The 22,072-nt window shown below is 42.0% G+C and overlaps 2 protein-coding genes across 4 annotated transcripts in view; one reads left to right on the top strand and one right to left on the bottom strand.

Moving 5' to 3' along the window:
• Uch (Ubiquitin carboxyl-terminal hydrolase) overlaps nucleotides 1-13,110 on the top strand; it is a 42,521-nt gene extending 29,411 nt beyond the window's left edge. For both annotated transcript variants that reach the window (XM_076202753.1, XM_076202752.1), the window contains 3 exons: nucleotides 3,265-3,340; nucleotides 11,563-11,621; nucleotides 12,125-13,110. In XM_076202753.1, the coding sequence (XP_076058868.1) occupies nucleotides 3,265-3,340; nucleotides 11,563-11,621; nucleotides 12,125-12,211 (222 nt within the window). In that variant the 3' untranslated portion in view covers nucleotides 12,212-13,110. The remainder of the gene's footprint in view (nucleotides 1-3,264; nucleotides 3,341-11,562; nucleotides 11,622-12,124) is intronic.
• Nucleotides 13,111-18,389: 5,279 nt separating this feature from the next.
• Nucleotides 18,390-22,072, bottom strand: part of LOC143035789 (uncharacterized) — a 45,107-nt gene continuing 41,424 nt past the window's right edge. Inside the window, exons 11-12 of one of the 2 annotated variants that reach the window (XR_012967330.1) lie at nucleotides 19,224-20,678; nucleotides 18,390-19,021 (exon numbers count right to left, since the gene is read on the bottom strand). Coding sequence is in view for 1 of the 2 variants with exons in the window: in XM_076202751.1 (XP_076058866.1) it covers nucleotides 20,584-20,678 (95 nt within the window). In the remaining variant the exon portion in view is untranslated. Of the gene's footprint in view, nucleotides 20,679-22,072 lie in introns of both variants that reach the window. The other variant, XM_076202751.1, reaches the window with a different exon arrangement.

Genomic DNA, 22,072 nt, shown 5'->3' with positions numbered 1-22,072 from the left:
TTCAAGTTATTTCTATAACTATCTTTTTTCAGGTTTTTTTTTCGTATGTATGTATGTATGAATATTTGGAAAATAGCATTCTCACAGTGGCTGGCAACAGTTGGCTCACCCATAATATCTATAGGAAGAAAAGTAGGACTAATGTCTATTGAATTAGTGTATTTAATTATAGTATAGGTTTCTTAAAAGAAATTGTGATAATGAACTACCCAAATACAAAAAGGCTTCTTTCCCCTTGAAAGGGAGGTAGCCAACCAAGGTAAGCACCCACTCCTGTCCAAGACCCATTTGTTTCCCTTCTATTTTAGCTTCTAGTGGATGGAGGGCCATCCTTGCCTCCCAACTATATTGCCTGAGTTGGAAACAATACACATCACATCCACAGCAGGGCCTGACAGCCTTGGCTGGTTTACCTCCAACTTGTTTACATGGTGACTCTCCTTCATCCCTCTCTTGCATTTCTCCTTCCCTGCTGAACAGATATTCCCCTTTTACCCAAGGCCACCTTCATGCCCATTCATCCATCTCCTTCTTGGTCTCATCTTCAGGTTCATTCCACTTCTGCCTTCACTTTTTTCTTTTTATTTCCACATGCCCAAACCATCCCAGTATTTTCATTCTCCCTATCTGTGAGCTTCATTTCTACCCCCACTCTCCTCCTCGTCACCTAATTTTTCACTGTCCAGCTTTGTAACCCCCACCACATTTCTCATGCACTTGTTCAAGCATGTTTAAATGTTCCCTTTCTTCCTCCTTTAAATTTGAAGTCTCTGCCCCATATAGCATTATAGGTACAATTGCCCCTCGGAAAATGTTGCATCTATCTCCAATACCTATTTCTCATAGAACTTCATTCCCCCCAAGATACTTGCTTCCTTCACTCTACAGTTTTCTTTTCACCTGCATTCCTCTATTCTCTGGTACAGGTGATCCAAAATACTTAAAACTATCTACTTTCTGTAACCTCTCTCCTTTAAGACTTATCTCGCACTCTCTTCCACCCTCGCCAATTGTACATCTTGTATACTTAGTTTTACCTTCAACCTTCTGTTGCATACCTTCCCAAACTGTCACTAACTGCCATAGAATCTCCACTAACCATGCCTCAACATTCTGTCACATACCTTTCCAAACTGTCACTAACTGCCTTAGAACCTCCACTAACCAACCTCCACTAACCATGCCACAACCAGTGTCATCAACAAACAACTGGCTCACCTCCCACTTCTGTCCACTCTCTCTAACCATGTCCAATCCTATGCCCATTGTACTTGTACGTCGCCGAATTAATGAAGCAGCCTTGCTGTGGATGTGCTGTCTTGCAACATTGCTTCTGACCCAGGGCAGTAGACAAGATGCAGGGATGACCAGTCATCCAGGAGGTGCCAAGATGAGGAGGGTAGAGGGGAGTGGAGTATGTAGGGGATGGAATGGGTGGGAGTGGTTTCTATGCCTTTGTCTTTTGGCAACCTCCCGTGTAAGGGGGGAAAAGCCTTTGGTATATGTATGTATATGGTTGATTACTTGAATGAATTAATGGTAAAAACATATTAGTCTGATAAGACCAAGGTTGGAGTATGCTGTGACACTATGGACACCCTGCACAAAAAAGAATATAAAGAAATTAGAATCCAAAGAGTAAGAACAAAGATGGCTCCAACGGTTTCAAAATTGACATACAAAGATTGTCCAAACTGGAACTACCAACCCTGGAACAAAGAAGAGAGAGATCTGCTGGCCATTTACAGAATCATGAAAGGCATGGAAGTCCTTGACAGAGAAGACTTGTTAAAGTGGGATAAAAGAAAAACAAGAGGACATGAAAAATTCAAAGGGTAGTTTATAGAAGAGATCTGAAAAAAAAAAGTCCACACAAAAGTGGTGAATGTCTGGAACAAATTGGACAAAACAATAGTTTGTACAAAAGCCATACAAGAATTTACTAGGTAAATACATCCATACAAAAACATTCAAATTTGGATCATGAAAGACCATGCATTTCATTCCTCACTTTATCACACACTTCTAGACATTAGTTACACTGAAAAATTACTCCCAGAAGCCAAAGCCACACTTGAACTATATTCAGGTTATCCTCAAGCACTAGAACAGTAACAACACAGAATAGCCCTGGTCACAAGCTAACTGAATTATGAAAGGCATGGGAGTCCTTGATAGTGAAGACTTGTTAAATTGGGGAAAGAGAAATACAAGAGGACATGGAAAGAAGCTTAAAAGGGACAGTTATAGAAGAGATCTGAAAAAGAATGGCTTTCCCCACAGAGTGGTGGACGTATGGAACAAATTAGATGGAAAAAGTGTGCAAAAACAATACAAGAATCTAAGAGCAAACTGGATATGGAGAGATACAAAGATGGGACACCATGAGCATAGCTCCCCTTCCCATAAGATACAACTAGGTAAAGATGTAACCATCAATCAACCTGTTGCCCCCAGTTTCTCTTGCAAAAGTCCTGCAGCCTCTAGGAAACTGGAAATTGTCTCTGGGCAGGACCATAAGTCACTTAGATAATAGAGATTATGTTATCTGGGGATCGTTGGTGTGGTGCATTGTAGTATAAGGTATTGTCTTCTGTGTGGTGCTGTGATACCCTCACACAGAAGACGTGGAATACCTGACCTTGCACTGTCATCCTCCTAACTCTAACCTAACGGCAACAATGTGATATTTCTTTGAGGGGCCTATGACAGGCACCTGCATTCATTGATCTTGTAAAGACCCCCCCGTTTTCAAAGCCTGTCAAGCCCATCAGGTGCAGCCTTGGGGTGTTGAACATTTGGTCCTCAGACTGGGCCCAAGATGGTTGATAAATATGAACATAAATATCTCTCCCTTGGTCTCCATTTCAGATGTATTTCTTGCACCATTATAATGCATAGAAAGCTGACAACCAGCAATTGCACCCTTACTACAACTCTCTGCCATTGGCATAGAAATAGCCCCACACCAATTCATTCCAGACGACAGTCCAAAATTTCTTCATGGAAATTTTTGTGAGAGGGGTTGAGGACCATTACTAGCCATAGTGGGGCTGTGGGATTTCCACCTAGTGAAACTTGAAGGAACTAATGGAGTGATTTGAGGGGCTAATCCAGCTGTTGCCAGTCACCTGGGTGCTGTGGGTCTGCTGCAAGAGAGCAGAGGCAATGGATGGATGGATTGATTGATTGATTACATTGTAGAAATTCAGTAGAATCTATACAAGTCACTTGTTCTAATTTGAGTGAAATTTGTTCTTTCAGGCTCCAGATAGAGAATCCAAACTTGATACTCACTTCATTGCCCTCGTAGAACAGGATGGACACCTTTATGAATTAGGTAAGTAGAAATGTACCATCTTTCATTTTAAAAGACGTTCAGAATATTGACTCATAAACACTATTATGTGATTATGTACTTGTGTAATCATTGTTTTAGGGAGTTTAGTAGAACCCCTTCAAACCAGTCCTGCAACATTATCTTGTGTTGAGAGAGAAGTTTTCATTTACAAAGGAATGCTGAGGCACTAACATTTACTATTCTTGGATTACCTGTATTTAGTGGAGACAAATGTGGTGGGAAGGGAGAAATGGAGGTAGAATGTAGATTGAGAGAAGCGAGTAAATGCCTTGGGGGATTAAAAAGTGTAGTGAGAAATGGACATTTGGGAATGGATGCTAAGAAGAGATTGTATGAAGGAGTGCCTGTGCCGACAGCACTCTGTGGGGGCAAAAACATGGAACACGAGGAGTTTGTTTGAGATGAGGTGCCTGAGAAGTATAAGGGTTACTAGGCTGGATAGAGTGAGAAACAAGGTGAGGAATGGGAGTTGAGAGATAGGATTCATGAAAGAGTATTGGGATGGTTTGGACACATGAAAAGAAAGAGTGAAGAAAGATTGGTGAAAATGTGGAAGGCAGAAGTGAAATAAGATAACAAGGGATGAGATGGATGGGTTAAACAAAGGGGAATTGGGAGAGAGCAGAATGTCTGCTGAGGAAGGACGAGAAGACAGAAGATAGGGGTGAATGGAGAATGGTTGTGTATAGGTAATGCTACGATACATGAAAGGGAGGTGGGGGATGAGGGGGTGAGTGAGTGAGTGTGATGAACAATTTGATGCAGCCTGAAGGGACTTCTCCCCGTCTTCTCTTTTTCTGCACAAGAGGATGGAGAGGGGGGGTCACTGATTTAATGAAGTGGCCTTGCTGTGGATGTGCCATCTCTTGTGACACTGCTTCTGACCCAGGACAGTGGGTGAAATGCAGGAAGAGCCAACATTAGATTAGAGGGAAGGGGGTGAATGGGAGTGGAGTATGTGGAGATGGAATGGGTGTGAGTGGATTTTTTTTACATACATATACCAAAGGCTTTTTTCCCCTACATGGGGGGTAGCCAAAAAGAAAAAGGCATAGAAACCACTCCCACCCATTCCATTTCCTATATATTCCATTCCCATCCACCTTCCTCACTCCCTCTTATCTTGGCACCTCCTGGATGACAGGTCATCCCTGCATCCTGTCAACTGCTCTGGGTCAGAGGCAGTGTTGCAAGACACAGCACATCCACAGTAAGGCTGCTTCATAAATTCGGTAACCCCCCCCTCTCTGTCCCCTCATGCAAAAAGGAGAAGACGGGGAGAAATCCCTTTCGGCTGCATCAAATTTTTTTCTCATACATACCTCCTCACCCCCCATCCCCCACCCACTCCCCCTCATGCATCACAGCATCATCTATACACAACCCCTCTCCATTCACCCCTATCTTCTCTCCTCTCTTGTCCTTCCACAGACATTCCTCTTTTGTAATGCCCCTTTCACCCCATCCATCCATCTCATCCTAGGACGCCCCCTCATATTCACTCCTTCCACCTCTGCCTTCCACACTTCTTTTACTAATCTTTCTTCACTCATTCTTTCCATGTGTCCAAACCATCCTAATACCCTTTCATCAACCCTATCTCCCAGTTCCCTTTCCACCCCTGTTCTCCTCGCCACCTCATTTCTCACTCTAGCCTAGTAACCCCTATCATACTTCCCAGACATTTCATCTCAAACATATTCAAACTCCTCCTCTCTTCCTCTCTCATGTTCCATGTTTCTGCCCCGTACAATGCTGCTGGCACAATCATTCCTTCATACAACCTCCTCTTAGCATCCATTCACAGATGTCTATTTCTCATTACACTTTTCAATCCACCAAGGCATTTACTCGCTTCTGTCTACATTCTACCTCCACCCCCACTCCTCCCTTTCCTGCCACATTCGCACCCAAGTATCTAAAACTATCCACTTCCTCAAGTCTTTCACCCTTAATGCTCACCTCCAGCCTGCTGTCACTCTCTCCCCTTGTACATCTCATCACCTTACTTTTACCCACATTTATCTTCAACTCCCTTCTTTCACACACCTCAAACCCTGTCACTAACTTCCTCAATCCCTCTGATCCTGCTACAAGCGCAGTGTCGTCAGCAAACAACAACTGGCTTACCTCCTACTTTTCTCCATTTTCTTTAATCTTCTCGAACCCCTGACCCACTACCCTTGCATTCACCTCTCGCACCACCACATCCATGTAAAGATTGAATAGCCAGGGCGACATAACACATCCCTGACGAAGTCCCACCTTTACCTCAAACCATTCACACACTCCATTTCTAATCCTACTACTCTCGTAAAAACTCTTGACTGCTCTTAACAGCTTTCCTTCTATCCCGTATATCTGCAGTACCTCCCACAGTGCCTTCCTGTCTACCCTGTCATAAGCCTTTTCCAGATCCATAAAAGCCCCAAAAACATCCTTACCTTTTCCTATAGCTTTCTCACATATGTCTTACCACAAAAATCTAATCCACACAACCCACACTGTTCCTCACCAATTACTCCCTCTGTTCCTCTCCTAATCCTCTCACTCAAAACCCTCCCATAAGCCTTCCCAACTACACTCAACAAGCTGATCCCTCTGAAACTACTACACTCACACTTGTCCCCCTTTCCCTTGTAAAGCAGAACTATATAGGCACCTCCAGTCCTCTACCCTCTCTTAAACAAACATTAAACAACCTCACCAGCCAGTCCACCATCAATGCACCTCCTTTCTTCTGACATTCTGCATGGCATCCATCCAGACCAGGTGCCTTACCTGCTCTCATCATCTTAACAGCTGCTTTCACTTCATCTTTCCCTATTTCTCCTCGCTCATCACTCTCATTTTCTTAGTGCTTCCCACTGCAACTACCTTTCCCTCCCTATCCTCCACATTTAGCAACTCCCTAAAATACTCTGCCCACCTTCCTCTCACTGCCTTCTCTTTCATTATCATCTCTCCATCTGCACCATTTACCTTTTCTTCTCTGCTTAATTTGCCTCCTTTTTCTCTTTTAATTTCCTTCCAAAACATCTTTTTATTGCTTTCAAAATTTTGTCATACTCTTACCCCATTTCTCATCTGCTCTCCTCTTTGCTTCCTTTATCTTATGTTTAACTTCCCTTCTCTTTACTTTGTACCTCTCATACGATTCCCTCGTCCTAATTTGCAGCCAATCTATGAATGCCTGCTTCTTCTACACATTTCTTTGCTTCCTCATCCCACCACTCACCACCCTTCCTTCTTTTTCCTCCCGCCCTCCTTGTTCCACACACACCATCTTTGCACACCTTATGACTCCCTCCTTGAACCATCCCCATTCCTCCTCCACTCCTAGTTCTACTGTAACCTTTGCTCCCTCCCACTCCTCTTTCAGTTTCTTCTTAAACTCGCTCTCCTTTATATATATATATATGAAGGAGGATAGGGAGGGAAAGGTAGCAGTAGGAAGTGCTAAGAAAATGACAGTGAATGAGGAAAATGGAGGAGAAATATTAAAATGGTGAGAGCAGGCAAGGCACCTGTGGTAGGTGGATGTCATGTGGAGTGTCTAAAAAAGGGAGATGCACATGGTGGACTGGTTGGTGAGGTCATTTATTGTTTGTCTAAAAGAGGGTAGAGTGCAGGAAGACTGTAGGTATGCCTTTATAGTTCCACTTTACATGTGAAATGGGGACAAGTGTAAGTAGTAGTTACAGAGGGATCAATTTGAGTGTAGTTGGGAAGGCTTTGATTGAGAGGATTAGGAGAGGAACAGAGGGTGAGGAATAATGTGGGTTTAGGACAGGTAGGGGTTGTGTGGATTGTATATTTGTGGTAAGGCAGATATGTGAGAAAGCTTTAGCAAAAGGTAAGGATGTTCTTTGGGCCTTTATGGATTTGGAAAAGACTTGTGAGAAGGTAGACAGAAAGCACTGTGGGAGGTATTGCAGATACAAGTTAGGAGGAAAGCTGTTAAGAACAGTCACTAGTTTTTACAATAGAAGTAGAGCCTGTGTTTGAATTAGAAATGGAGTGTGTGAGTGGTTTGAAGTAAATGTGGGATTGTGCCAGGGATGTATCTGTCCCCATGGCTGTTCAATTTATACATGGATGGGGTGGTGTGGTGCAAGAGGTAAATGCAAGGGTAATGGGCTAGGGATTGGAGATGGTTAAAGAAAATCGAGATAAGCCAGTTGTTGTTTGCTGACAACACTGCTTGTAGCAGGATCAGAGGGATTAAAGAGTTTAGTGAGGAAGTTTGGGAAGGTGTGCAAAAAAGGAAATTGAAGATAAGGGTAAAAATAGAGATGTACGAGGGGAAATGGCAGCAAATTGGAAGCGAGTATTAAGGGAGAGGCTGGAGGAAGTGGATAGCTTTAGGTACTTGGGGCAAATGTGATGGGAAAGGGAGGAGTGGAGGTAGAATGTCGATTGAGATAAGTGAATGTGTAAGGGGATTAAAAAGTTAATGAGAAAAAGACATTTGGGAATGGATGCTAAGGGGAGATTGTATCAAGGGGTTATTGTGTTGACAGCACTGTATGGGGGAGAAACATGGAACATAAAAGAGGAAGAGTATACTTTGTTACAATTAGAGAAATGTGTATATATTATTTTTGCACTCTCCAGCTGTATATAGATGTACATATAAAGTCTATATACCAAGGCTGTCTCTCTTGTAAGGGAGGTATCCAGTCAAGGCATGCAACCACTCCACTCCCGTCCACCACCCATTGTTTCTCTCATCTTTGCTCCTTGTGGATGAAAGGTCATCCCTGACTCCTGCCCAAGTCTGAAGCAATGCAGCAAGACACTGTACATCCACAGTAGTGCTGCTGCACTTGTACAGCGACCCTCCCTCCCTTGTTCTATTGTACAGAAAATGGAGAAAATATGGATACGTCCCTTTGGTCTGCATCAAAATATCATCTATATACAACCATTTTCCACTCACAACTATTCAGTCTTCTCCCTTCCCTGCTCAACACATTCCCCTCTTGTTAAAAGTTCCCTTCACCCCATCCATTTCTTCCTTGGTCGTCCCCTCAAGTTCCTCCTGTCTACCTTTGCTTTCCACTCTCTTCTTGCTAGTCTTTCTTCACTCGTTCTTTCCATGTGCCCAAACAATCTTGATAATCTTATTTCAGTTCTATCTGCCTGCTCCTTTCCTACCCCTGCACTATTCCTCACTCTGTCTAGCTTTGTGACACCCAACATACCTCTCTCACTTCATCTGAAATACATTTAAAGTTCTCTCTGCCTTTCTTAAATTCCAAGTCTTGTCCCATAGAGTGCTATAGGCAGTCACCCCTTTGTATAATCTTTGCATCCATACCCATATTCATATTTCTTGTGACATTTTTCAATCCCCCCCAAGACATTTACTTGCTTCCCCCACTCTATGGTCTACCTCCAATCCCCCACTATTTGCTGCCACATACAACTAGGTAAATACATGATATGGTTTAATGTCACAAACTCCTCCCTATTGGAAGGCTAGGACGATGCCCCTCACAGAGGACTTTGTAGCGTGGAATTTAACGAACCATGCCTTTGGTTCAACTTCGCCGGTGGTAGGGTTCGAACCGCCATCCCCTTGACCTTTGCCGCACATAACGACGCCCTAACCCGCTCAGCCAGCCATGCAACCCCAAATACTTAAAACTATCCACTTCATTTAGCCTCTCTCCTAAAAATTACTTCCAATTTGCTGCCACCCTCTCCCAGTGTACATCTCATCACCTAACTTTTGCCCACATTTACCTTCAACTTTCTCTTGTTGCATACCTTCCCAAACTGTCACCAATTGCCTTAGTCCCTCCCACATGTACAGTGTCATCTGCAAACAACTGGCTCATCTCCCATTTCCCTCCACTATCTCTAATCATTTCCAATGCCCATGCTTTTCACCCTTGTATTATAGTAACAACAAATTGCCAGCAGAATGGTATTGAGAAGGTTTTACACATACAAATACCAAGGTCTTTTCCCCCCTCACAAGGGAGGTAGCCAAAGTCAGACACAAATCCACTCCCTCTTTTGTCAGCTCATGGATGACTGGTGATTTCTGCATCTTGCCTACTGCCATGGATCGGAATCATGTAGCAAGACGCAGCACATCCACAGCAAGGCCACTTCATTTAATCAGCAACCCCCCTCTATTCCTTCATGCACAAAGAGAGAAGACAGGGAGAAGTACCTTTGGGCTGTCAAAATATGATTCAAACATACTCCCTCAGTCCATAAAACAATTGCGGCATATGATGTATGCTGCTGATGCATGCTGCTGATGCTGTAGGGGTTAAACAACCTCACCAGCCAGTCCACCATTGCACCTCTTAGACACTGCATGACATTCATCCAACCCAGGTGTCTTACCTGCTCTCATGTTAATAACTTTCACCTCTTCTTTCCTTATTCCTCCCCAGTTTTCATCACTGTCATTTTCTTAGTGCTTCCTACTGCAACTACCTTTCCCTCCCTATCCTCCTTTTACTGCTGTCTCTTCCATTATCATCTCTCCATCTGCACCCTTCTTTTCTTCTCTACTTGATTTGCCTCTTCTTCCTCTTAATTTCCTTCTAAAACATTTTTATTACTTTAAAAATTTTGTAGTACTTGCCCCATTTCACACCTGCTCTCCTCATTGCCTCCTTTATCTTATGCGTTACCTCTCTCATCTTTGTACCTCTTGCCCTATCTCATAACTAATCTGTGAATGATCATTTCTTTTCTAGCCTTCTTTGCTTCATCGTCCCACCACTCGCTACCCTTCCCTCTATTTCCCATCCTCCTTGTTCCACACACCATCTTTGCACACCTTGCAACTCCCACCTTGAAACATCCCCATTCCTCCATTCCCTCCTGCTCTTCTCACAGCTTCTTGTACTACTTCTTTTCTTCCTCATTTTAGCAGTTTATTCTAAGCACCTCCCTACCTTTTGTTCTTTGCCTCTTTCTCCACTCTCGACTTACCTTCCAGAAAATTACCTGATATTCCCCACTCCCCTTAGAATATGTACTTCCAAAATTCCTACTCCTCTGGTTACTAGTCTATTAAAGCCCTATGTACCACCCTTCTATCCATAACCCTCTCCCATGCATACTTATGCTTTACTTTCTTCCTAAAAACTGTATTTGCCATCATCAACTTTCTAGACACATCACTGTCATCTCTCCACTATGATTTTTTTTCCTGGGACTCCACACTTCCCAAACACTCCGTCAATTGGTTTGTCTCCTAGCCTAGCATTGAGGTCTCCCAGAACCACTACATTGACATTTCTCTCAAACCTCAATGCACTTGTTTAAATCTATCCAGCCTCCCTTTCCTCTACGTTCTTCTTACTGCCAGACTCGTATACTTACAAAGACCCACATCTCCCTAGTTCACCTTCATCCACATTAACCTTGAAGAAACCTCCTTCCACTCCTTATGTTTACCTATTTTTTCACTAGTATAACCACTCCATCTTTCCCTTGTCCTCTCTTTTCACAAACATACTGCCTATCTCTTCCCTTTTACTCTCATCTGTACCATATACATGTACATTAAAAGAACCAAACCTTAGGTTTCTGGTTGGAAAACTCCTCTCCACCTTCTTATGCCTTGCTTTTATTTTTGGGAATGTCCCCTTTGAAGGCTACAGAGCCCTCCCCGTCCCATTTTTGTTGCCTTTACAACTGAAGTGGGAACACTCTATGGCAGTATTCTTTCTCTCCTACTACAGGGTTCGGCAAAAAATTAAATGAACATTCAGATAAGTGGTACAGGACAGTATTAAGAGTGGGGGGAGAGCATAAAAGAGGGACAGTCACATTATAATAAAGTAGCATCATTTCTCCATAAATAGAGATTTCCTCCATCACAGACAAAATGTGTGGCTCTAGTCTAGGGGTGCCCCATATAGACCCTAAAGTATCAGCTGAATGCTACTGAGCAGCTTTTAACCCCACAATAACTTGTTGCCAATACCCCAGATGGGGATAAATGATTTAATGTCTCAATTTTTCCTCTCTGAGAGGAAGATAGTGCCTCCTTATGGAGGACTTGTAGCATGAAATTTTATGTAGAAAGCTTGTTATGAACTTGCTGCCAGCATGGCCTAAACTGCTTCCAGTTCTGACCTCCACCTCTAGAAGCAACTAACTTGCTCGGCCGAGCATCCTGGTTTTATATGCAAGTCAGTAATTTATACATTTTAAATTTCTAGATGGAAGGAAGAAGTTTCCTATCAACCATGGAAGTTCTGCACCTGCATCATTCCTTCAGGTATGCTAGAAATGAACACAAGCCCATAAATACTAGTTTCTATCTACATACCAAGAACTCCCCCTCCCCCCTTGCCCATAATTCATTCCCATCCACCATCCTTTCATCTTGGCTCCACATGATGGATCATTCCAGTATCCTGCCCACTGCCCTGGGCCAGAAGAATGCAGCACATCCACAGCAAGGTTACTTCACTTAATCAGTGACCCCCCCTCCTGGTCCCCTCATGCAGAGAAAGAGAAGAGGATGGGAAATCCTTTTGGGCTGCGTCAAAATGTCATTCAAACATCCCTACCCCCCCCTCCTCCTATGCATCAGTATTATCTGTACACAACCTTTCTCCACTCAATTGAATTTCCTGCCTTCTCCCTAAATACTAATGATCTTTCAAATATTGAAGTGATTTCTCTATATTTGCACATGTGAATTGGAGCTAGTTGAAAACTATTAGGGAAACCTCACTTGTACCCATGGACTGTCTTGAACTATATTTCTTTCTTCAGGATGCTGCCAAAGTTTGCCGAACTTTCATGGAGAGTGATCCAGGTGAATCCCGATTTGCTGTCGTTGCCCTTGCTGCCTCTGACTAGAATCTTCAATTAAAACTGCTGTTTATTTTTCTTGTGTGGTTGCAATCTTAATTTTGATTATTTATACATGTATGCCATATAGGGGAGATGTGAATTCAAAGTGCACTTTTGGTAAGGGTCATATTTCTTTGTAGTTCAAAGTAGGAAATGGGACACCTACGATAAATATCATTAAGTTAAGAGCATTAGGTGTCTCATTAGCCCAAATAATGAATTTGACCAGTAGAGTAGCAGTCATCCATTATGCATGCAGAGATTTCTGCTGTCAAGGTTTTTAAGTGTTTGACATTTAATATCTTGCACTTTGTTGAATTTTCGTAATTTGAAACAAGGTATTTTAGGGCACATGTCAAAACAGGTTATCAATTCTTGGCTCTATATACATGAATACCACACATTATCAACAGTAAGTGAAATAGATACTAAGCTTATAGGAGCAAGGAGCTGAATATTATAGAAAGCCTTAAATGTTTAGGTAGACTTGAGTTAGTCTTATATTTGACACCACCCTCCTTTTATCCCCCCCCCACACACACAAGTGAATACTTGCTCCCTGTTTTGGATTAACATTTTGCTTGGCTCGTCTGGTTTAAATTGCAGATTAGCATTGCATTTACAGGAAGTATGTATATTTTATTTGTAAGTTTGCCATCAAAATTGAGTTTTTGATATACAAGTAAAATGTGATATTCATGAAGTGGCCACATTGAAATGTGGTATATCATTACCAAAGTTGTAAAGGTCCTAGATCTGCCAGGAGCATTAGATCAAGGCATACATCTCTACAAGTGTACCATCTTGTAGGATTATCAATAAATTGTATTCAGTATTTGTACTTGGCCATTATCTTAAGTTGCTTAGCACTGCATATATTGCTCAATAAACTTATGTGCTCGTAACTATTTCTTTCATTACCCCATGTATTGTGGAAATCCTTCTTCCAAACAAGTGGTCAAAAAGACCATTAAGATGAGTAGGACATATTTACTTGCGTCCTTATGCATCTTCCCTTCAAAATATCTTCTATTCAGTAGTTTCTTAGTCCCCCAATTTCCATAGTGTCAACTAAGGTATTTCATCAAAGTCTCCACCCAAGCCCTCGTGCAACTTGTCAATCTTTCACATAAATGATTAGCTAATCCTTGACACTACCTTCCAGATATGAATGCCAACTGTCCTTCAGAATGTTCATCTGGGATATTATGGTAATAAGGTCGAGCGTTTGTATAGGCTGACTAAAACTCCGTTGGAAATTGTTGGCTCTCCTTTTATTATGTGCTACTATTGTTTCGGAGTTTGACTACGGGAGGCACTGAAATGTGACAAGATAGGGCAAGCTGTACTCACACTGTGTAGTGATCTTACTCTTGATGATTATGTCGTGACTGTCTTCGTCGGCTCCTAGACCTGGAATGCCCTCTCGCTTGAGCGGGGTCGCGTCGGGTCCTAGTTGCCGTCCTGCTATGCGCTGTCCAATCAGCCCTTAGGCCTATAGCATGTGACCTAGTATGGGGCAGAGTTAACCCGGGACAAAGGGTGCGTCTCTGGGAAACGAGGTGGCTGGGCACGGCCAAACCACTCTAGGGCTTTGTTTACGATACGCACTAAAACCCAACTTGCCACATCCCTCCCCCTGCCAACAAAAGTCAGTGACTACCGAAAACACAACACTTCAGCGTGAGGGAAAAACCGATGTGTATGATGTGAAGAGGTGGCCCACCATGAATGGGTTGCCTAGTTACGTCAATCACTACGATGAAAAAACCCTCCGCGGCAAAACACCAACGAAACAAAATGTCATGAGAAGGGGCTGGTGTCTTGTCATCGGAGAGGTGTTTCTACGTCCCTCGTCCGGCAGAAACGGGAAAATCTGTAAAAGGCAACAACAGCAGAACCTTGTCCCAGAGGGGGGGGGGGGGTTGCTGTCATGCAACCGAGGCAGGTTGCGAAGGAATTATAGTGATATTGTCACAATTGGGGAATATGAGCACAAGGGAAAGAAAGAAAAAAGAAATATGGACATGACAAGTTCCAACTTACGTGGATGTCGTACACAGAGAGATCACATGGCTGTGTGTAATCCATTGTCTTCCCGTCAACCTGGTGCGTGTGCGTGCAAGAGCTGGTTCACCCTGTCGACGCAACTCACTTGTATGTTGTAGGCCGAGAGGGCACATGGCTTTGGCTAATCCAATGTCCTCCCGTCAACCTGGTGCGTGTGCGTGCAAGTGCTGGTTCACCCTGTCGACGGGCTGCGGAGCTCCAACCGCTCCATGCCACAAGGCATTTAGCTGCCTGCTACAGTCTTATGCTTTGCAGAGCTGTAAAAATTAGCAGTGGCAGAAACTGTGCACAGAAGGGGGGGGAGGTACGAGTGGATCACACCCCTAAGGAATATGTACATACAACAAACATTATTATCATGAAATATTTCAGACACTAAGGGAAATAATGCCATGCAAGAAAACTAATATGTACTTGATCGCTGCCAAATGACGGCAAGTGCGAAGAGAAAGTCTCTACTTTGATGGTAGGTTTGAAATCCTTCTCACGAGTGGTGTCACTCGGAGGGGTCAGACTCGCTACTCAGGGTTGCAACCATCAACATCCTGTAGTAGGTCTATAACCTCTTGAAAACCTTCTCATGAGTGGTGTCACTCGGAGGGGTCAGACTCGCTACTCAGGGTTAGTGCAACCATCAATATCTTGTAGTAGGTCTGTAACCAACCTCGTGAAATCCTTCTCACGAGTGGTGTCACTCGGAGGGGTCAGACTCGTTACTCAGGGTTAGTGCAACCATCAACATCCTGTAGTAGGTCTGTAACCTCGTGAAAACCTTCTCACGAGTGGTGTCACTTGGAGGGGTCAGACTCGCTACTCAGGGTTAGTGCAATGTAGTTCAGTTCGAAGCTTTAATCATTTAGATAAACACCTAAGATGCTGTAATGATTATAATTGATCTTATTTGTTTTCATTTGTCTGTCCGATTTTCATTTATTATTAGTGATGTCAATTTATTATTTACTATTTACCCGTTTGTTTATTATTTAACCATACCTATGCATTTATTTATGTATTTGATTTGTTATTTACATTATTATAGTTTTTATTTATTGTTTTATTATTAATTTTTTTTTTCGCATCCGACCTAGATATGGATCAAAAGGTCTCCTGTCGGCATGCTCCGCCTTTGTAATCCTTTGAAAAGGTCTCTACCATTTACATTACTTAGTCGCTATCAATGAAGGTAGGTTTGGGAGAAAAGGTCTCTACCGTTTACGTTACTTAGTCGCTACCAATGAAGGTAGGTTCGGGAGAAAAGGTCTCTACCGTTTACGTTACTTAGTCGTTACCAATGAAGGTAGGTTCGGGAGAAAAGGTCTCTACCATTTACGTTTGATACAATAGATTACATCACTCACCTTTTTTATGACCTTATAGGGGCCTTTGCACAATGGAACCGCGAAGTGCGGCATCACCGGCAGTTTTACTGCGTAGTGATCTTACTCTTGGTGATGCTTATGTCGTGACTGTCTTTGTCGGCTCCTAGACCTGGAATGCCCTCTCGCTTGAGTGGGGTCGCGTCGGGTCCTAGTCGCCGTCCTGCTATGCGCTGTCCAATCAGCCCTTAGGCCTATAGCACATGACCTAGTATGGGGCGGAGTTAACCCAGGACAAAGGGTGCGTCTCTGGGAAACGTGGTGGCTGCGCATGGCCAAACCACTCTAGGGCTTTGTTTACGATACGCGCTAAAACCCAACTTGCCACAATATTTGGTCCATCGATCTTGTAATCCTTTCACAATTTCACTTGTGCTGGTCATTGATATTGGCCTATAATTGTGGTTTTACTTCCATTTTACAAAAGAAAAGGGGACAAATGTGATTGTAGTTTAAAGGCTTGTGGGAGGTTTTTGAGAGGAATAGAGGGAGTTATTGGTTAGGAAAGATGGGGGTTGCATGGATCAGATTTTTGTGGTAAGGCAGATCTTTAGCAGAATGCAGTGGTGAGATGCAGGGATAACCAGTTATCCAGGAGCCAAGAAACAAAGGGAGGGAGAGGTGGTGAATGTGAGTGGAGTATGTGGGGATGAAATGGGTGAAAGATTTATACCTTTGACTACCTCCCTTGTAAGGATAAAAGCCGTTTGTATGCCTATTTCCTCATCCTCCAGCTGAAATTCAGTTGTTACATGGTCACTTTTTTTCCTATGGGACAAAGGTCAAAGAGCTGATGATCTCCGGCTCTTTGGTTAGTAACGGATCTAATCTTGTGACCCAGGGCAGTGGACAAGGTGCAGGGATGACCCGTCATCCAGGTGCTAAGATAAGAGGGGGGGTGGAGGGGTGTGGAGTGTATTCAGGAATGGAATGGGTGGGAGTGATTTTATGCCTTTCCCTTTTTGGCTACCTCTCTTGTAAGGGGGAAAAAGCCTTGGTATATGTATGTCTGACATTTCATTACTTACCGTTATAAAGTCCTTCCCTAAGGTTGCCGAGGTAATTTCCTTAATCATTTGCATGGGGCAGAAACGTGGAACATAAAGAGAAGAAGAGAGGAGGAGTTTGAATGTGTTTGAGATGAGGTGTCTGAGAAGTATGGTGGGGGTTACTAGGCTGGATAGAGTGAGAAATGAGGAGGTGAGGAGGAGAACAGGGGTGAAAAAGGAGCTGGGAGATAGGGTTGATGAAAGAATATTAGGATGGTTTGGACACATGGAAAGAATGAGTGAAGAAAAACTAGTAAAAGAGGTATGGAAGGCAGATGTGGAGGGAGTGAACATGAGGGGACGTCCTAGGATGAGGTGGATGGATGGGGTGAAGGGGGCTTTGGGGAAGAGGGGAATGTCTGTTGAGGAAGGAAGGGAGAGGACGGAAGACAGAGGTGAGTGGAGAATGGTTGTATATGGATGATGATGTGATTGCATGAGGAGGAATGGGCGGGGTGGGGGGTGGAGTAGTGTGTGTGAATAAATTTTGACGCAGCCCGAAGGGATTTCTCCCCGTCCTCTCCTTATATGCAAGGGGGGATGGAGAGGGGGGGTCGCTGATTAAATGAAGCGGCCTTGCTGTGGATGTGCTGTGTCTTGCGACACTGCTTCTGACCCAGGGCGGTGGGCAAGGTGCAGGGATGACCCGTCATCCAGGAGGTGCTCAGATGAGAGGGAGGGTGGGAGGGGTGTGGAGTGTATTTAGGGATGAAATGGGTGGGAGTGTTTTTATGCCTTTCCCTTTTTGGCTACCTCCCTTGAAAGGGGGAAAAAGCCTTGGTATATGTATATGTATGTATGTATTTGCATGTCTTTTTTATGGTGAAGCTTCCATGAGGTGCTATGGTCTCCTTGGCAACCAGAGCAAGATGCATCTAGACTTGTCAACTACATCTCTGACAAGATTTATATATATATATATAACCTCGACTATTTCTTCTTCTAGGCTATCTCTTCCCTGTTGCTCCATGATTTTTTTTAAAGGTTACTGCATCTCTATCCTTATTTGTTAGCCTATCCTCTTTTACCACCATGGTGTCAGGAATTTTTTCCCTCTATTTGTCAAAATTTCATTTTCCCCTCTCAATTTATCAATCTGTTTTCAGAGCTCAGTTTGTTCACCCCCCCCCCCCCCAAAGGTAATCTAGCCTCGTGGGAGGAAATTCTTTAAAAATATTCTACTGTGACAGAATTTCACTTACCTCAATGGTAGAGTATCCAATTTGTACATACATACATAGACCAAAGGCTTTTTTCCCCCTACATGGGGGGTAGCCAAAAAGAAAAAGGCATAGAAACTGCTCCCACCCATTCCATTTCCTATATATTCCACTCTCCTCCACCCTCCCTCTCATCTTGGCACCTCCTGGATGACGGGTCATCCCTGCATCCTGTCCACTGTCCTGGGTCATCCCTTACTCTATACTGATCATGTTTTTCAATGGACTACCTTTTTGGGTGTGAACCTTAAAAATCTGCCATTATTAGTGTATATACAACAAAAATACTGAACAAACTAGAAATAATTTTCTTTTGTTTCCTATCACATGACAATGTGTCATGAGACTGCCTCCTAACCCCAAGAGTTGGGGGGCAAACAGCCTTAGTAAAGGCCTGCAACTGGCCAGTTCCTTTACAAGAGGGGGAAAAGTCTTTTGGTATGCAACTACATATTCAAGAAAATTATCATTTCAAGTATTTCCAATTTTATTACCATAAAAAGTAGAAAGCATCCAAAACAAAACTAACTTGAAATTTACATGGAGTCTTACAAAACCTTAATTATTTTGAACTTGCAGCATTAGCCTAACAAGCTCAAAGTATGTATTCACTTTGAAACTGGTTCATCAAATGAACAGATGTACTTGGACCCTTACTTCAGTTCCTTCCCCATGAAGAAGGTGTAACTTTTTCATTTTGTTTAGGTTAAACCCAAGCAATCTTGGATTTCCCAATATGAACACCTCTGATTTCCTGCTGATCTAAATTCATTGAGTCCCTTTAATATGAAGACCATCCTTCAAGAAAAGAATATATACCCCGAAGTAAAAGTGTACACCACTGTACTTGCCTCTAACTATCCCACTCCTAGAAGAAAATGGGGAGTGAGAAACTCCTGGTAGGGCAAGCCCTGTCAGTTGTGGCAAACCACTCTTCTTCTTTACTTATATAGGATGATGTTTGGGTTGCCGCCTCCCCACCTAGCCAGGGATGTCGGGAACAAAAGCAGCCTGCAGTGGGTCCCAGTAGTCAAACTCATGACCACCCTCTCCCAAGTTTGACACTATCTGCTGGAGTACTGCATGGCCCATGCTACTGTACTGATAGCATAAATTTCATTATTCTTTCTGAACAAGTCTATTAGAATCATGCTTATAGACAATGTAATCAATTGATCAAATAATGTAAAAATACTAACATGAAAATCTATAAATTGTAACTTGTAGTTTCTTAGGTTATAGCAACATCTGGCTACACCATTTGAAAAACAAATGAAAAAACTAGTTGTGTTCCATAACTAACCTGTCTGGGGTTTCTGGAGATTTTGCTGTTTCTTACTCCATGCACGCACGCAATAAGGTAGACAGGCTAGGTATGGAACATTACTAGTTATCTCGTACAACAGGACACACAGCTTTGACAACTTAAAGCTATTATATATATAAAAAACTACCAAGCAGTTTGATAACATATTTCTAGTCATGTTGATTTTAATAACAGTGGCAGATTCAATACAACTAATTCAGTGGCAATTAAGCATTAAAACTGCAATTAAGTGTACCACCATCTTATGATGTATATTAAAATTATCTAATCCTAAGAAAATGTAACATTTCCTATTATACAAGAATTAACTAATTCTACCCATCAAAACAAATGAAAATTCATAACAAGTTTAAGAAAAAGGGGATGGGCAGCCATCTTTCTTAAACTTGGGATGAATAAAAAATATTCTAAGCAAAAAGAGAAAGGCTCTAGAATCATTGCTCTTTTTGCATAGAGATAATGACAAATATTGCTTACATTGCAAGAATCCATTTTGTGATTAATAATGCCTACACTGAAGAAAGATGGGACATGATATTGAATGAAATAATGTGTGTGGGTTAGGTGTGGATATATTCAAAACTAATTTTCACAATGTAAGCAATATCTACTGAACATTTTCAAAGAATTAGATAAAATATTGTTTAACCTAATCTTATGCAAAAGTTCAGGGAGAGGGTATTAAAATAATATGTAAACTAATACACAAAACCTAAGTGAAAAATAAAGCTCTAACCTCAAGTTCTACATTGGGAAAAGTTGGAAAGAGTGAGAAAGTTAGGGGATAATAGAGAAAGACATATGCCATTGTATAGATAAAGGTTTTATATGTTATGAGAACTTCCAAGAGATGTTCAGAGTTGACCACTTTATTTTTCACTGTTCTCCCTAAAGTTTACCAAGATATATTGAATACTGCCACTCCTGCAAACATTTCTTATTGATTGAGGGTTTCTAAACAAATCAAAATGTGGTAAACTTCCACTTGAAAAGATTACAGCTATTAATATTCAATGCAATTACATTAATAAAATCTCTAACAAGTACTTATTGAGTGAACAAATATTCCCAATTCCCAAGCCCTTTTTACTTTACATGTGAAACTACAAATATGATTTCAAGATGTGAATTACATATTTCAAGGTGAGATGAATTGGAATGAAGTCCACAGTATAAAGGTTTTAGATTCAAAAGAAACAATCACATTAAAATGATGAAGCAGCCACTTACCACACATCATGCCTTCTGTCTTACATTAAAAATATTGTCATACACAAAACTTTATTTCACATAAAACTAAAATGAAAATACACTCATCTATTTTGAGGTTGAAACATTATTCTAAATATCCTTTCTCAAGAACTTCTGTTGCTGTTATGAATCCATAATAATGGTGCTTTTGTCCATCAACCATATGATGAAAATCTGAGCCTGAAAAATTGAGAAAACAGAATAGACTAAGATGATGAATTATTCCATGAAAGGGGTACATCAAGGTGAACTGAAAGTAATGTTAAAAGTGACAAGGTATTTTCTCATAGTTAGTGAAGAGTGAAAGGGCTGAAGATATTCCCATCTTATGCCTATCCACCTTTGTAACAGCCAACTGGATTTGTTGGGCAGACTACCAGTTATCTGCCATGGGATGAAAACTATCTGGTTTACAGAAAAGCAGAGTTCATGGATTCTTCTTAGAAGCATAAAGTGATAGCTCCAAGCTATGTGAAGAGGGCTGAGAGAAATATAATTAGTGAAACTACTTAATATTCTCAAGAGACATTCCTCTTGTATCCAAGAGATGTCTCTAGAGCAAGGCAGTGAGAAGATAGATGTGAGCAGTTGTTAGTTGTAAATGGATGAAGATATGATGTGGCCTGAAGATACTTCTTGTTTGTCCTGTATATTTCTTGATAGGAAAAAGGGGGGGTAGAGTAGTCAGATAATAAAGCAGTTGGGGGTAAATGAGCTTTTGTAAGACATGCACAATTTCTCTTATACTTGCCTAACCTATACACATTATCAATCTGGTCTGTTACATCCAAGTCCTTCTCTGGAGTTGTTGATGTAATTTCCCAAATATTTTGCATTTCTCTTTCTTGATGTAACTTCCATGAGGTGCTGTATTCTTCTTAGCACCCAAAGAGTAAGATGCAGACTTATGTACATCTCTGGCAAGATATTATCTTTATAACATTGACTATTCCTTCTTCCAGTTATTTTTTTCCTGTTGCTCCATGATCTCCTTCAAGGTTACTCTATCCTCATTTGTTGTTGGCCTATCCTCTTTTTCCTCCATGGTGTTTAGATTTTTCTCTCATTTATCAAAGTTTCATTCTCCATTCTTAACTATCTCCATTTTGAGCCAGATTTGTATCCTTTTCCTTCTAAAGTTTATTCTCTAGATTATATAATCTAGCTCCATGTGAGCTTCATTGTAATAAAACCAACAGTCCTGTACAGATGTGAGACATGGACACTGACAAAAGAAAGGGAGAAAAGACTGCACATTTTTTAAAACAACATCCTGAGAAGAATCCTTGGCCCAGTATATGATGAAGAAGAAGGGAAATGGAGATGAAGAAGGGAAATGGAGATGAAGACATAACAGGGTAATTAGAGATCAGACTGGACAACCATACATTCAGGATGAAATACGGGGAAGAAGAGCAAGGTGGGCTGGACACTGTGTCCGAATGGAGGCAGACTACCAAGGAAGGTGATGGAAGGAGTAGAGGGCAGACGACCAGTAGGGAGACCCAGGTACAGATGGATGGATGGATGGAGTAAAGAAGGATGTGGAGAGGGTGGCACCAAGAGAGGACTGG

The sequence above is a fragment of the Oratosquilla oratoria genome, chromosome 19 (genome assembly GCF_046742065.1).
Source record: "Oratosquilla oratoria isolate Oo_2021 chromosome 19, ASM4674206v1, whole genome shotgun sequence".
Taxonomy (NCBI): domain Eukaryota; kingdom Metazoa; phylum Arthropoda; class Malacostraca; order Stomatopoda; family Squillidae; genus Oratosquilla; species Oratosquilla oratoria.
The sequence above is the reverse complement of the archived record's forward strand: the minus strand, read 5'-3'. Positions and strand labels throughout refer to the sequence as shown.